This window comes from Ranitomeya variabilis, chromosome 2 (assembly GCF_051348905.1).
Source record: "Ranitomeya variabilis isolate aRanVar5 chromosome 2, aRanVar5.hap1, whole genome shotgun sequence".
Lineage (NCBI taxonomy): Eukaryota > Metazoa > Chordata > Amphibia > Anura > Dendrobatidae > Ranitomeya > Ranitomeya variabilis.
Genome location: NC_135233.1, coordinates 894,932,307 through 894,945,724, shown reverse-complemented (window position 1 = coordinate 894,945,724; position 13,418 = coordinate 894,932,307). Strand labels below are relative to the sequence as shown.

Sequence of the window (13,418 nt, the reverse complement as noted above, 5' to 3'; positions counted from 1 at the left end):
TTATTTTAATTTTAATTTTTCTGTAAATTTTTATTTTTTATTCAACGGAGTGAAGGGGGCGACGGATCCTTTTTTATGGGACCCGCTCTCCCCCGAACCAGCAACAGGCGAGCACGGCGAGTATAGCTCCCCGTCCCTCTCCTGCGACGCGGGAGCACGCCAAATTTTACTCGGGCAACGGGTTTCCATCTTTGGTCCCGATTTCCCTTCCCCCTGCAAGACGGCGAGCACATAGAGCCTGCTCTAATGTTCCTCTCCGGTGGCCCGACATACAAGGCCCACATCACATGGCGTTGCATACTTGCGGCAGAGCCCAAAGGGATTGCAGATGAGGATGGAGCGCGCAGGGACAGGGGGACCTGCATTACCGGACTGTGAGTACATCAGGAGTTCCCCTCCTGCGCTCCGGATCGCTTTGCGGCCGCGCCACCTCACACCGCCGGGCAGGCCGGAAATTTAGTCCCCGGCTTTTCAGCCGGAGTAGGCCGCAGTGGCCTCTATGGGGTAGGCGCCGGCGGTACTTTCGGCAGAGCCCCTGGGGACAGGCGCCGGCGGTCGGGAACTGCGGCGGTTAGCGTCGCTCCGTTGCGGCCGCCGCGCATCCCCAGGCAGGCTGGAAATTTAGTACCCGGCTTTTCAGCTGGAGTAGGCCGCAGTGGGCAGATCCCTCCCACGGCCGTATCTCCGCCCCCTATATCGGCGCTTCTCGTCTGGGACGAGAGGCGCCCTGCAGATCTCGGGGGCCATGCTTCCTCACGCTGCCTGACTGGAAGATGCGGTCTTGGGGGTGCCACTGGCCGGTACGCCAGCGGCAATCATTCGGCGCGCGGCCCGCCGACGCGCTCCACCGGCAGGCTCCATAAATTTAGTCCCCGGCTTTTGCAGCCGGACTAGGCCGCAGTGAAATACCTTTCAGGAGCGGAGGTGCTTTCATGGTCCTGAACTTCGTGGAAGAAGCCCCCCTCCATGGTCCGGGCAGCCTCCACCACTGTGAAAGCGGACAAGGAGGCGGACGGTTCCTCTCCACCTCCCTAATAAAGGGATGATGGATTGAGGTTTATCTCTCTACCCCTGCACCGTCCACGCTGCAATACCCGACATCCGCGGCGGCTCCATGCCGGGACGCGCACCGTTGGTAAGTGGATCCTGCCAGCAATGGGCTTCTGCAGCGGGATATTGACAGGCAGTCTCAGACTTCCCTGTGACCACCTCCCTGAGGTAACGCTCCAGCCGGCTAACAAATTTAGCTCCCGGCTTCGGCCGATGTGTAGTCCGCACCTCCAGAAGCGCACTGTGTCGCCTCAAGGCGGCTTAGCCTTTTTTCCTGGCGCTTAGCGCCTGACGCGGAAGCGCTCAATTTTCTCGAGCAACGGGTGACCACCCCTAACTCTTACGCTGACGCCGGCTGCAGAAATTTACGCCCCGGCTGGGGCCTATCATGGAAGTTTCGAGGCTCCGCCCACGTCGTGCCTGTAGCTCCGTCCCCTAAATTGGCGCTTCTCGCTCGCTGCGAGATTTTACCTAAACCCGCATGACCAGTATTCCCTGGTCTTAAAGTCACGTGACCAGTATTCCCTGGTCTTAAAGGCACGTGACCAGTATTTCCTGGTCTTAAAGGCTCGTGACCAGTATTCCCTGGTCTTAAGGGTACGTGACCAGTATTCCCTGGTCTTAAAGGCACGTGACCAGTATTCCCTGGTCTTAAAGGCACGTGACCAGTATTCCCTGGTCTTAAAGGCGCGTGACCAGTATTCCCTGGTCTTAAGGGCGCGTGACCAGAATTCCCGGGTTTTAAAGGCACACGTCCAGTTTTCCCTGGTCTTAAAGGCACGCGACCAGTATTCCCTGGTCTTAATGGCGCACTACCAGTATTCCCTGGTCTTAAAGGCACACGACCAGCATTCTCTGGTCTTAAAGCCACACGACCAGTAATCCCTGGTCTTAAAGGCACACGACCAGTATTCCCTGGTCTTAAAGGCACACGACCAGTATTCCCTGGTCTTAAAGGCACACGACCAGTATTCCCTGGTCTTAAAGGCACACAACCAGTTTTCCCTGGTCTTAACGGCACACGACCAGTATTCCCTGGTCTTGAGGGCACCATGACCAATCCGAAACTGGTCATAATTGAGGAGCCCTCTGCCGCCGAGCCCAGTTTATCCCAGTGTAACTAGTTCCCTCAGCCTAAACTCCCTCGTAGAGCTTTTGCCATCCAGTCCGGATATGCGATTCACTGGACAGAAGCCTCTACGCGGGACGCTATGCCTGGTCTGATTTTTAAGGGCGACAGGCACTTTAAAGGGCGCCGGTCTCCCCACACCATCAACAGACGGGCACTCGAAGGTCCAGGCCTAACGCCAGACAGCCTGTCCTGTCCACCCGGAGACCTGCACTCTGTGGATGTACAGAGGCATCCTTTTTTTCGGGCGTCTGAGCACCCCCCTCTGCATCACCACTATTTAACAGAAGATGCAAGTAGGCGAATTTCCCTCTCCACTTCCTTGTTAAGAGGATGGTGGATCGAGGCTCCTACTTTTTAACTCTGCAATGACCTGCTGGAAGCAGCGGCGCATTCTGCCACTCGGCAGATTAACCGGGTACAATCTCCTGTGGGTTACCTACCAGTATCCCTGCCCGATATGTCCTTAATTAAAAATGCCACGATCTGTCAAATAGCACATCTGGTTTGTTCCGTTTGGCAACTACGGGTCCAGCCCTTTAACCTCCCTATCTGCCGCATGGATGCTAGAGCAACGGTCTCCTGCTTAGAGCCCTTAACTACTTTGATTCACACCAGTATCCCTTTCCTGAAGACAGTTCAGCTGGTCAATCATATTCTTGAGCGGGAGACTAACGAACAATCGTACGTTTCCGCAGCCCCGACCAACAGTGAAAGGGTTGTCCAGGACAGTCTAGATCTAAGGGATCTTGGTTACTAAAAGGTGGAACGATAAGTAGGACCGATTCCGGACCTCAAACTTCTAACAATCTTTTCACAAGGTTCTTCTTCTTCTTCGAATGGAGTCTCATCCGCTCAGCCATTACTTCAACAAAAAAGGTGCAGTTTCGGGCATCCATCGACATTCGGGATGCCTAACCTCTTCAAAAATTCCTTTGCTTTTCCATTCGTGAATAGCATTTAAGTCACGACCTTGTTCTTCGGCCTTGCTACCGCATCCAGGGTGTTCGCAAGGGTCATGGTGGCTGTCATCTTGCACCTAGAGGCGTGGTCGTCCTATCCTGTTTGACCGACTGTTTACCCACCCTTGCAGGACTACGCTAAGTCGTCTATATCTCTTGCGATACCCTCTCACCTGGGCTGGTGGCTAGACTTAGACAACTCCTCATTTCCAGCCCAGCAGATATCCTTTTTGAGGATGATCCAGTATTCCTCCAGAAGGGTGGTATATCTCCCTCCGGACAAGGTCATGGTTTTTCAACGGGAGCTCGCGCTCTTGTTCACTCATCCCCTCATTTCATTCGATTTGCTGGGAGGGTTCCAAAAAAAAAAAAAAAAAAAAAACGGAGACGACAATGGAAACAGTTTCCTTTGCTCCGTTAGTTTTCAGCAACTCAAGCAGCCTTTCAGACGATAGTCTCTGAGTTCCTTCTTCATCCGGAGTTTCTTTCTCCCGGTTCCATGGTTACTAGTAACTTCCAATGCCAGTCCCCTTCTCCCGATCATTGCTCTGGAGATTCCAAGGGTAGTCCTATAGTAGGTCCACTCCTTATGGCGGGTCAACCCATCCGAATTCAATTGGACAACGCCACGGCTGTGTCATACGTCAATCATCTAGCGAGTACCCACGTTCAAGCACCATGGCCAAAGTACCTCACATGGGCCGAGATCTATCACTCGGTGATATTGGCAGTTCATATCCCAGAAGTAGAACTCTGGGCTGCGAACATATTTAGTCGTCAGGGTTTCACCTCAAGTGAGTGGGAACTTCACCGGAAGTATTCCATCAGACCCGCCTTCACTGGAGCTCTACAGTTGTAGCTCGGATAGCGTCCTGACTGATCGCCGGCGTACTGGAGTTGGTTGTTCGGCCTCGAGATCCAGGAGCCTTCGCACTGCATGCTCCGGTTATTCCGTGGTACCAGTTTCCACTTCCGAAAACTTTTCAGAAGCAGAAAGGGCCCCAGTGATCCTCGGACATCCGTACTGACCACGTCAGTTCACTTGCGGAGCTGGTAGCTTTCTGTATTTCTACAACAAAACTGCAAGTAGGGACCACCTCGCAGGATGTTTTTTACATGTAATTCTTCCCTATTGCATACCGTTAGATCATTGGGATCTATTCTATTAGGGAAGGTTGCCCCCTTTTCTCTCGGCTATATCCTCATCCTGACGAGTCTTCGGTGCTAACGGGTCTTTTTCAGTCTTTTTTCTCTTATTTCCTTCAAGGCAAGGTTGTCCTCAAGCCTTCCCTGTCCCTAGTTACCAAGGTGGTATTGTATTACTACTGTCATGAGGGCATAGTTCCTCCCTCATCTCTTTTGGCACCACTCCACAAAATGGAATGAGGTCCCCATATTCCGGACAGAGCAAGTGCTCTGAGTAGGTATGTCTTGAGGACGGCGTCCTTCCGAAGGTTGGACACTGTATCTTGGGTTTCCTACCGGTAAGAGGAAGGCTTCCTGACTTTTACAGGAAGGGTTTGGCCGTCTCCATCGGCCATTTAGCCTGGTGTATTCTTTCACCATCCAGTAGTCCTTCCGTGTTAGATGACAGCCTATCTCCCCGTCTATCGTGGGTTCCAGGCACCAGGCGTCAACAAGACACGCCTGCACGTTTGCGGATTCGTCCAGTCCGCATGCATTCTTGAAGCATTATAATTCCCAGACTTCCACAGATGTGACTCTGGGCAGGCGGACTCTGCAGGCCGCGGTGGCGCACTTGTAAGTAGCGGTTACACAGAGCCTGATCTGATGTTGTCCCCACCCAGGGACTGCTTTGGTACGTCCCACGGTCTGTGTCCCCCAATGAGGCGTAGGAGAAAAGGAGATTTTTGTTTACTTACCGTAAAATCTTTTTCTCCGAGCCAATCATTGGGGGACACAGCTCCCACCCTAGTATTGGCTTATGCTTGTTTTTACAATCCGATATGCTATACTCTCATATATGATATGACATGCTGTAAGCTAATATGTTGTTACTGATCTCCTACTGCTTTTTGCACCGAACTGGTTAGCTGAGGGCCAGCAGGAGGGTGTATACTGCAGGGGAGGAGCTAACTTTCTTTGTATCACTTAGTGTCCTCCTAGTGGCAAGCAGCATAACACCCACGGTCTGTGTTCCCCAATGATTGGCTCGGAGAAAAAGATTTTACGGTAAGTAAACAAAAATCTCCTTTTTACCCAAGACCGCGCCAGATGATCTTCATTTTCTTCCAAAGTTCTCTCTTTTATTTATTCAGGAAATTGTTACTGCATGCATACAAACCTTGATGAGATAGATGTGAAACTATCAGATTACGGTACTTTTGTTTTGGGTGCATGTGTTCTTTATTGTGAGAAGTCTTTGTGCTATGGTCTAACTGTGTGGACGTCTGAATGTCTGTGGAAATCTCCTTGTATTTTTTGGACATTAGAGAGGAGTAACCTGTTTGTACAGCACCTTGTGTGGCAAACCCCATAATTTGAGTACTATTAATCTGCTATACAGCATTGTCCTACTCTTATGCACCTTCTGCTCATTCCATAATTACATCACTTTAGAACACATCATAACCTTCCTGTTAACCATATACAGATGTACTGTCTACTGAAAGACTGGCCCCCAATCCGACCTGAGCAAGCAATGGAACTGCTGGATTTTAATTACTCAGACAGGATGGTACGCTCGTTTGCAGTTACTTGCCTTGAGAAATATTTGACCGATGACAAGCTGTCACAGTATCTTATCCAGCTAGTACAGGTAATTTTCTTTTGAATAAGGCTTTATTTATTGATTTTATATTGATTTTTGTTTTTTCTGTTCATGACTTTATTTTGAAACTGCAAATATCTCATCGTTTGTTCTATATAATTCAGTACAAATCTATTGCAGCTTATCGACAAAATTCACAGCTTCAGAGGAGGATCCTTCGCACTTCGAGGTGACCATGGGACCCAGTACACTGGGGATCCCAATGTAGTTGGCTTTGTTAGTGATTTGACAGCAGAGTGTATATGGTTTAATAGCAGCGATCATACTGTAACTAGCTCTGGTTATTGTTTTTACAGCAAAATGCTGGCTGTGTATTACAGCCGGGATCTCTTTTATGGTGTGAGCTCAGCTACTGTCCATATCCAGTACGTGATATGTTGGGGAGGTGTTAAGGGCTGCTTATATCTTTGTTTTGAACTAATAAAGTATTATCACATGACTAGTATATTCTACGTCACTGTATTATTATTATTATTTATTTATATAGCACTATTAATTCCATGGTGCTGTACATGAGAAAGGGGTTACTGAGCATACTGGTCCTTCCTAAGTCTTCAAGGCTGACGGCGCATGGGTTTCCCAGCCCCACAAGTGTATGGAAGCATTATGACCCATTTAAGGGATTTGCCCACTTTGATCATGTCACAATCACTTTTGTCCTTTGTAATTAGCCCAGAACAGAGGAACCTATCACTAGGATGCCGGGCACCTGCTCTGGATGACGCGAGGCACCCACATTAGCCGCCACCTTACCGATCACCTAAAATAGTGTATTGGTATTCAATGTCGATAAGTGATTAAAGACTAAAGTTCCCTTAGAAAAATGTTTCCAATACAAATGAGTTTAGTTCCATGCACTTTACCTTCTTCAGTTTCCCACTGCATACCATTCTCTGGTCAAGCTAATGTCCTCCCAAACTAGCCCAAGACTGGAAGACATCTTCTATAACTTCTTCTTCTAGCTTAATCTGTGAAGCCAGTTACCCTTTTCTCTCCCAAGAGCATAAATGAATTACTGTGTGACCATGACCTTCCAGAGATTGGTCATAGGACAGGAAGCGACCGGGCGGCTTCACACAGGAAAATAAGCATAATTCTGTTACATAACTTGTAGTTTCTAATATCGGCCACATCTAGTTTTGAGATTAAATAGAAACCTAAGCTCAGTGACAGACTAAGAACTGATTATTATGCCAGTGTTTGTATGTTATCTGGATAAATACGTCAGACCATAACAATCGCCTCACTAAACATCATTGCTTCACAACTGTATTATATTCTTCTTTTCTGCAGGTTCTGAAGTATGAACAGTACCTGGACAATTTACTAGTTAGATTTCTGCTGAAGAAGGCCCTGACCAACCAGAGAATTGGACACTTCTTTTTCTGGCATTTGAAGTAGGTTTACAACTGTACCTGGGGTATCGTACTCCTTCTTACGTTTGCAATATTTGTGGCAGGGCTGTGGAGGCGGAGTCTGTATAAAATGGACCGACTCCTAAAATATGTAGCAAATTGGGTTCCGTAGTTCAGTGTAGGATGTGCTGTAAATGTTTTCATAAGAATTTGGGGAGGTTATGAAATGTCCTATAAATGTCTGTTCTGTACCTGATGTAAGGATCTCGGCTTTTAGTGGAGATGAATCTGTGCTGCACTTTTATGTACATGCTCAGTGGTGACCAGTGCTGTGGAGTTGGAGTTCAGGAGTCGGTGGTTTGGCGTACTGACTCCATAGCCCTGATTTGTGGGTTTATGGGAAGAGTGATGCTGTCATTCACTACAATTTTCGAGTCACAGCAAGAAGGATTTAGAAACCTTTGTCTTCTCATTACTATGATATACCAACAAGCTATCATTGAAGTCTTGAACTTTGTAACTTTAAACATCTAGCTATAGAAGCTTTGAACGTTACATGCTCACGAGGCACCAGTCATGGGACAATGAGTGGTCATTTGTTGTCTTTCTGCGATCCACTGTCTGGGCTCCTATTATACGCTCCCTGAGGGTACCGTCACACATTGAAATTTCCATCGCTACGACGTTACGATTCGTGACGTTCTAGCGATATCGTTACGATATCGCTGTGTCTGACACGCTACTGCGATCAGACACCCTGCTGAGAATCGTACGTCGTAGCAGATCGTTTGGAACTTTCTTTCGTCGCTTGATCACCCGCTGACATCGCTGGATCGTTGTGTGTGACAGCGATCCAGCGATGTCTTCGCTTGTAACCAGGGTAAACATCGGGTAACTAAGCGCAGGGCCGCGCTTAGTAACCCGATGTTTACCCTGGTTACCAGCGTAAACGTAAAAAAACAAACAGTACATACTCACCCGTCGGTGTCCTTCAGGTCCCTTGCCGTCTGCTTCCTGCTCTGAGTGCCGGCCGGAAAGTGAGAGCAGAGCGCAGCGGTGCTGCGATCTGCTCTCACTGTACGGCTGCACTCAGAGCAGGAAGCAGACGGCAAGGGACCTGAAGGACACCGACGGGTGAGTATGTACTGTTTGTTTTTTTACGTTTACGCTGGTAACCAGGGTAAACATCGGGTTACTAAGCGCGGCCCTGCGCTTAGTTACCCGATGTTTACCCTGGTTACCCGGGGACTTCGGCATCGCTCCAGCGCCGTGATTGCAACGTGTGACCGCAGTCTACAACGCTGGAGCGATGATTATACGACGCTGCGACGTCACGAATCGTGCCGTCGCAGCGATGAAAATTTCAATGTGTGACGGTACCCTGACAGAAGTTATGTCGCTTATCCATGTTATGTAAATAAAAGCTCCAGGCATTGCAATGAATCAATATAGGTGGAGGGGGCAGAAGACTGAATGCTAGGGGTGCATCAATCCTCATTGTATAATAAAGATTGATTTCTGGATGTCCGTATCTGAGAAAACTAGACTGCATGAATGTTTTGGAGTTTTTAGGGGCTAAATTCCTTACATGAGTATTTGATTAGTTTAAATTTGGTTGTGGAAGATGAAGGGTGATTTACTCCTTTTTGGGCTTCTCTGGTAAAGTGCACCTGTCATGCGTCAGTCTAAGATGACATTTGTGTGCGTGCGTAACTATAAATGTAGGGCCACTAGTCTTCCTGTTATTTACCACTGATGCTTACTAAACTCTTGTTAGGTCAGAAATGCACAACAAGACGGTCAGCCAGAGGTTCGGACTGCTGCTGGAATCCTACTGCAGAGCCTGTGGCATGTACCTCAAGCATTTAAGTCGACAGGTGGAGGCGATGGAGAAGCTCATTAACCTCACTGACATCCTGAAGCAGGAGAAGAAGGATGAGCCTCACAAAGTAAGGGCCTACCACATAGTGTTTTTCTAGAAATTGTTACATTTCCACTTAAAGGTGTATTCTAGAAAGAAAGCTCTGCTTTTGGATAAATGTGTTGCTTGTACAAAAAAATGTAAGTATTGTAAATTTTTTAGCTGATAAGTGGTTGAATTGTTGTGAAGTCCATTTGTGACCACACACATTTGCTGTAAGAAATGTGATGTTATTTTAGTCCAGTTTTTAGAGGCTTTCTTACTAAATACATGTATCAATAAGCTGCAAGTAAGGTAAAAGATGCCTGATACTCCATTAATCCTGAAAACCAAGATTCTAAGTATTGTGAATAGAGTGATAGTGCACAAGTGACCACTGCCCCATGTAATGATATGGGACTCGCATGACTGCTATCTCCACCAGTCCCTTTAAGGGTATGTGTGCACACGTCAGGATTTCTTGCAGAAATTTCCTGAAGAAAACCGGACATTTTCTGCAAGAAATCCGCATTTTTTCTGTTTGCGTTTTTTTTCCCGTTTTTTTCGCGTTTTTTTTTAGCATTTTGCAAGCGTAATTAGCTTGCAGAATGCTAAAGTTTTCCAAGCGATCTGTAGCATCGCTTGGAAAACTGATTGACAGGTTGGTCACACTTGTCAAACATAGTGTTTGACAAGTGTGACCATCTTTTTACTATAGATGCAGCCTATGCAGCATCAATAGTAAGAATGTTTAAGAATAATAAAAAAAAAATAAAAAAAGGTTATACTCACCTGCAGACAGCCGATCTTCTCAGCGGCTTCCGTTCCTATAGATGGTGTGTGTGTGTGCAGGACCTTCGATGACGTCACGGTCATGTGACCGCGACGTCATCGCAGGTCCTTCACCATCTATAGGAACGGAAGCGGCGGCATGCACCGCTGAGAGGCGGGAAGACTCCGGGGGCCATCGAAGGTGAGTATATGACTATTTTTTTATTTTAATTCTTTTTTTTTTTTTTTTTACCAATTATATGGTGCCCAGTCCGTGGAGGAGAGTCTCCTCTCCTCCACCCTGGGTACCAACCGCACATGATCTGCTTACTTCCCGCATGGTGTGCACAGCCCCATGCGGAAAGTAAGCAGATCAATGCATTCCTAGGTGTGCGGAATCCCGCAATTCCGCAAATTTAATGAACATGTTGCTTTTTTTTGCGGAATACACTTAAAATAATGGGAGGCATATGTAAGCTTTTTTTTGCATTTTTTTCGCGTTTCTATCACGTTTTTATAGCAAAAAAAAACGCGAAAAATACGCGAAAAATACTGAACGTGTGCACATGGCCTAAAGGTAAAAGGAGCGGTGGTCGCACATGTGCACTACAGCTCCATTCAAAAAGGAAACTTGGGATCCCTTTGTCCTCAGGAGCAGTAGGGGTTCCCTGCAGATACACAACCCCCATTTTTGCTTTGGTATATATTTAATGTTGAAACTCCTTTGTAGGGAATCTGTCAGCAGGTTTGTGCTACCTCATCTGAGAGCAGTGCAGTGTGGGCAAAGAGAAGCTGAATCCAGCGATGTATCACTTAGATTACTGGCTTCAGCTGCTCTCACACAATCAAAGCTTTTAGTTTTAGAGTGAAGCAGAGAAAGCTGCCCCTCCCCCACCAGGTGGTGTTGGACTAGTTCTGCAATGCCAATCTCCTAGTGATAAATCCTTCACAGTTAGTAAGCAGCACGCACTTTGATCCCCAAATTCTGTTTCAGCCTTTAATTGCTGTCTTCAGATTACACGGCAATAAACTGCTGACCGATTCCATTTGAAGGGCTCTTATGTAATTGTGTTGGATGCTGTGTATTAACAGATATTTGTTGTAGGTGCAGATGAAGTTTCTTGTTGAGCAGATGAAGAGGCCAGACTTTATGGATGCATTACAAAATTTCACCTCCCCTCTCAATCCTGCACATCAGTTGGGGACCCTCCGGTATGTCCATGTGTTATTTTCTGTTCTGTTTTTCCTCATTTTGTCTGATCACGTTCAGCCTGCAGATATGTTTTCTAAATTATTCCTTTTGTTTTTTAGGCTTGAAGAATGCAGGATAATGTCTTCTGCAAAAAGACCACTTTGGCTAAATTGGGAAAACCCTGATATTATGTCTGAAATGCTGTTTCTGAATAATGAGATAATCTTCAAAAATGGAGATGGTACGTTCAAGTCAAAATGCCACTGATGCATAGTGTACGAGGAGCTTATTTTAAAGTGAATACGATACAGCACACTGGTATACTGCTAAAACCAAACGGTACGCTCCAGACATGAATACGTTGGAACCATTTAAGGAGGACACATTCATCTGGAGACTTTTTTTTTCTTATTCAAATAACCTTATTCATATCATGTTTGCCCTAACAATATGGACAAAAACTCTGTGTATGCTTTGATACTTGATGCATTAATGGAAATAATGTATTACAATATAGTACATAAATTCAGGGTAAATGTAGTAAAACAAGTACAATGTCACATGTTCAGTAGACAAATTGTTATATCTTCCTGCCTGTTATTATCTCTCCCAGACTTGCGTCAGGATATGCTAACACTTCAAATCTTACGGATCATGGAAAATATTTGGCAAAATCAGGGACTTGATTTACGGTGAGTGACAGGTCTTTACTTGGTTAGAGATGAAAGTAAATAAATCTTAAATATCTAAATCTATTGATAAGACATGTTATTAAAAATGTGAATGTCATCAATTGGATGTGCCACCAGGATCTGATTTTTGTGTGCCTGCCTGCTGCAGACCCAACCGGGAAAAAAACGGATTCAAGTGTATGGTGAAACATTTGCATCTGTCTTCCATAGACTCCAATATTTAGAAAAACACAGATGAAAAAAGTATAGAAAAAAAAGATTTTGCTCAAATGTATGTGAAATGGATACCAATTTGATAGTTTTCCATTTTTACTCTATGTAAATAAAAATGTATCCGTTTAAATAAATTTTCTAACAATGCAAAAAAAAAAATATGTATAGTTCACAAAAAAAAACAAAAAAACTTGAAGTGACAAACAAGCTTTCACCTAAGAGTTTATTTTTCCCTTGCAATCTGTATATAACCTGAGGTCCCTACATATAATCCTATGTTCCCATGAAAAGTATTTGGCGAATTTTTGATGTTGCAGATTTTCTGCAGCATTTCTGCACCTATAAAGTAAATTATGTTGCTTGTGTTTTTTTTTATTGAGCTTTTTAGTGTTTTTGTTTTTTTTTAACTTGTATTTTTAGTGGGATTTTCTATTACTGCGTTGTTTTGTATCTTTTTGTTGTTTTTAAATAAAGCTCCTTTTGTGTTTGATACTTTCTGGTATTTGGCACTGACAAAGCTTTATTTATATAGACATAACAAGTACAGTGGGTATAAGATTTTGATAAATCCCATCCACTTTGCACCAGAAATGCAATGTCTTACAGTTCTTTACAATTTTTTTGAAAAGCTTTTGCTGAAACAGGAATGCATGTACTGTTCACTGTTCTGCCTTTCTGGCCTTTCTTCATGGTGGATATAATTTAATAGCAGTGTATGATTTTCCTATGTAGTATGTACTATAGCTGAAGGAGGAAGCTGCAGCTCATAAAATAAGTCCTGTCACACTGGTTTCTCCTGGTCTCCGCTTTTACGTCTTATAATGGCTGGCTCTGTGTGTTTGTATATACTGTCATGTAAAAGTTTGTTTACCCCTGGTCAAAATTATTGTTCTTGTGACCAGTTAAACAAGCTGAAGATGAAATTATCTCTAACAGGCCTAAAGTTAAAGAGGACACATTTAATTTGTATTTTAGGCAAAACTTGCATATTTAATCTTTCACATTTTAAAAATTACAAAAAGGAAAATAGACCAATGCAAAAGTTTGGGCACCCTGCATGCTTACTTTTGAAAGTATCACAGCTTGTAAACTGTTTTTGTATCCAGCCAAGAGTATTTCAATTCTTGTTTGAGGAATTTTCAGACATTCTTCCTTGGAAAGTTCTTCCAGTTCTGTGATAATCTTGGTCGTCAAGTATGCACTGCTATTTTTATGTCTAGGCACAGATTGTCAATGGTGTACAGATCAGGGGACTGAGAGGGCCATTGTACAACCTTCAGCTTGCGCCTTTTCAGGTAGTCTGTTGTGGATTTTGACATGTTTAGGATCATTATCCATTTGTAAAAGCCATCCTCTTTTCAAC

General features: G+C 45.2%; 1 protein-coding gene across 6 annotated transcripts in view; it reads left to right on the top strand.

The window, feature by feature from the left end:
- PIK3CA (phosphatidylinositol-4,5-bisphosphate 3-kinase catalytic subunit alpha) overlaps window positions 1-13,418 on the top strand; it is a 95,266-nt gene that overhangs the window by 46,475 nt on the left and 35,373 nt on the right. For all 6 annotated transcript variants that reach the window (XM_077290495.1, XM_077290494.1, XM_077290489.1 and 3 more), the window contains 6 exons: window positions 5,756-5,920; window positions 7,226-7,329; window positions 9,065-9,236; window positions 11,064-11,170; window positions 11,270-11,391; window positions 11,764-11,842. In XM_077290495.1, the coding sequence (XP_077146610.1) occupies window positions 5,756-5,920; window positions 7,226-7,329; window positions 9,065-9,236; window positions 11,064-11,170; window positions 11,270-11,391; window positions 11,764-11,842 (749 nt within the window). The remainder of the gene's footprint in view (window positions 1-5,755; window positions 5,921-7,225; window positions 7,330-9,064; window positions 9,237-11,063; window positions 11,171-11,269; window positions 11,392-11,763; window positions 11,843-13,418) is intronic.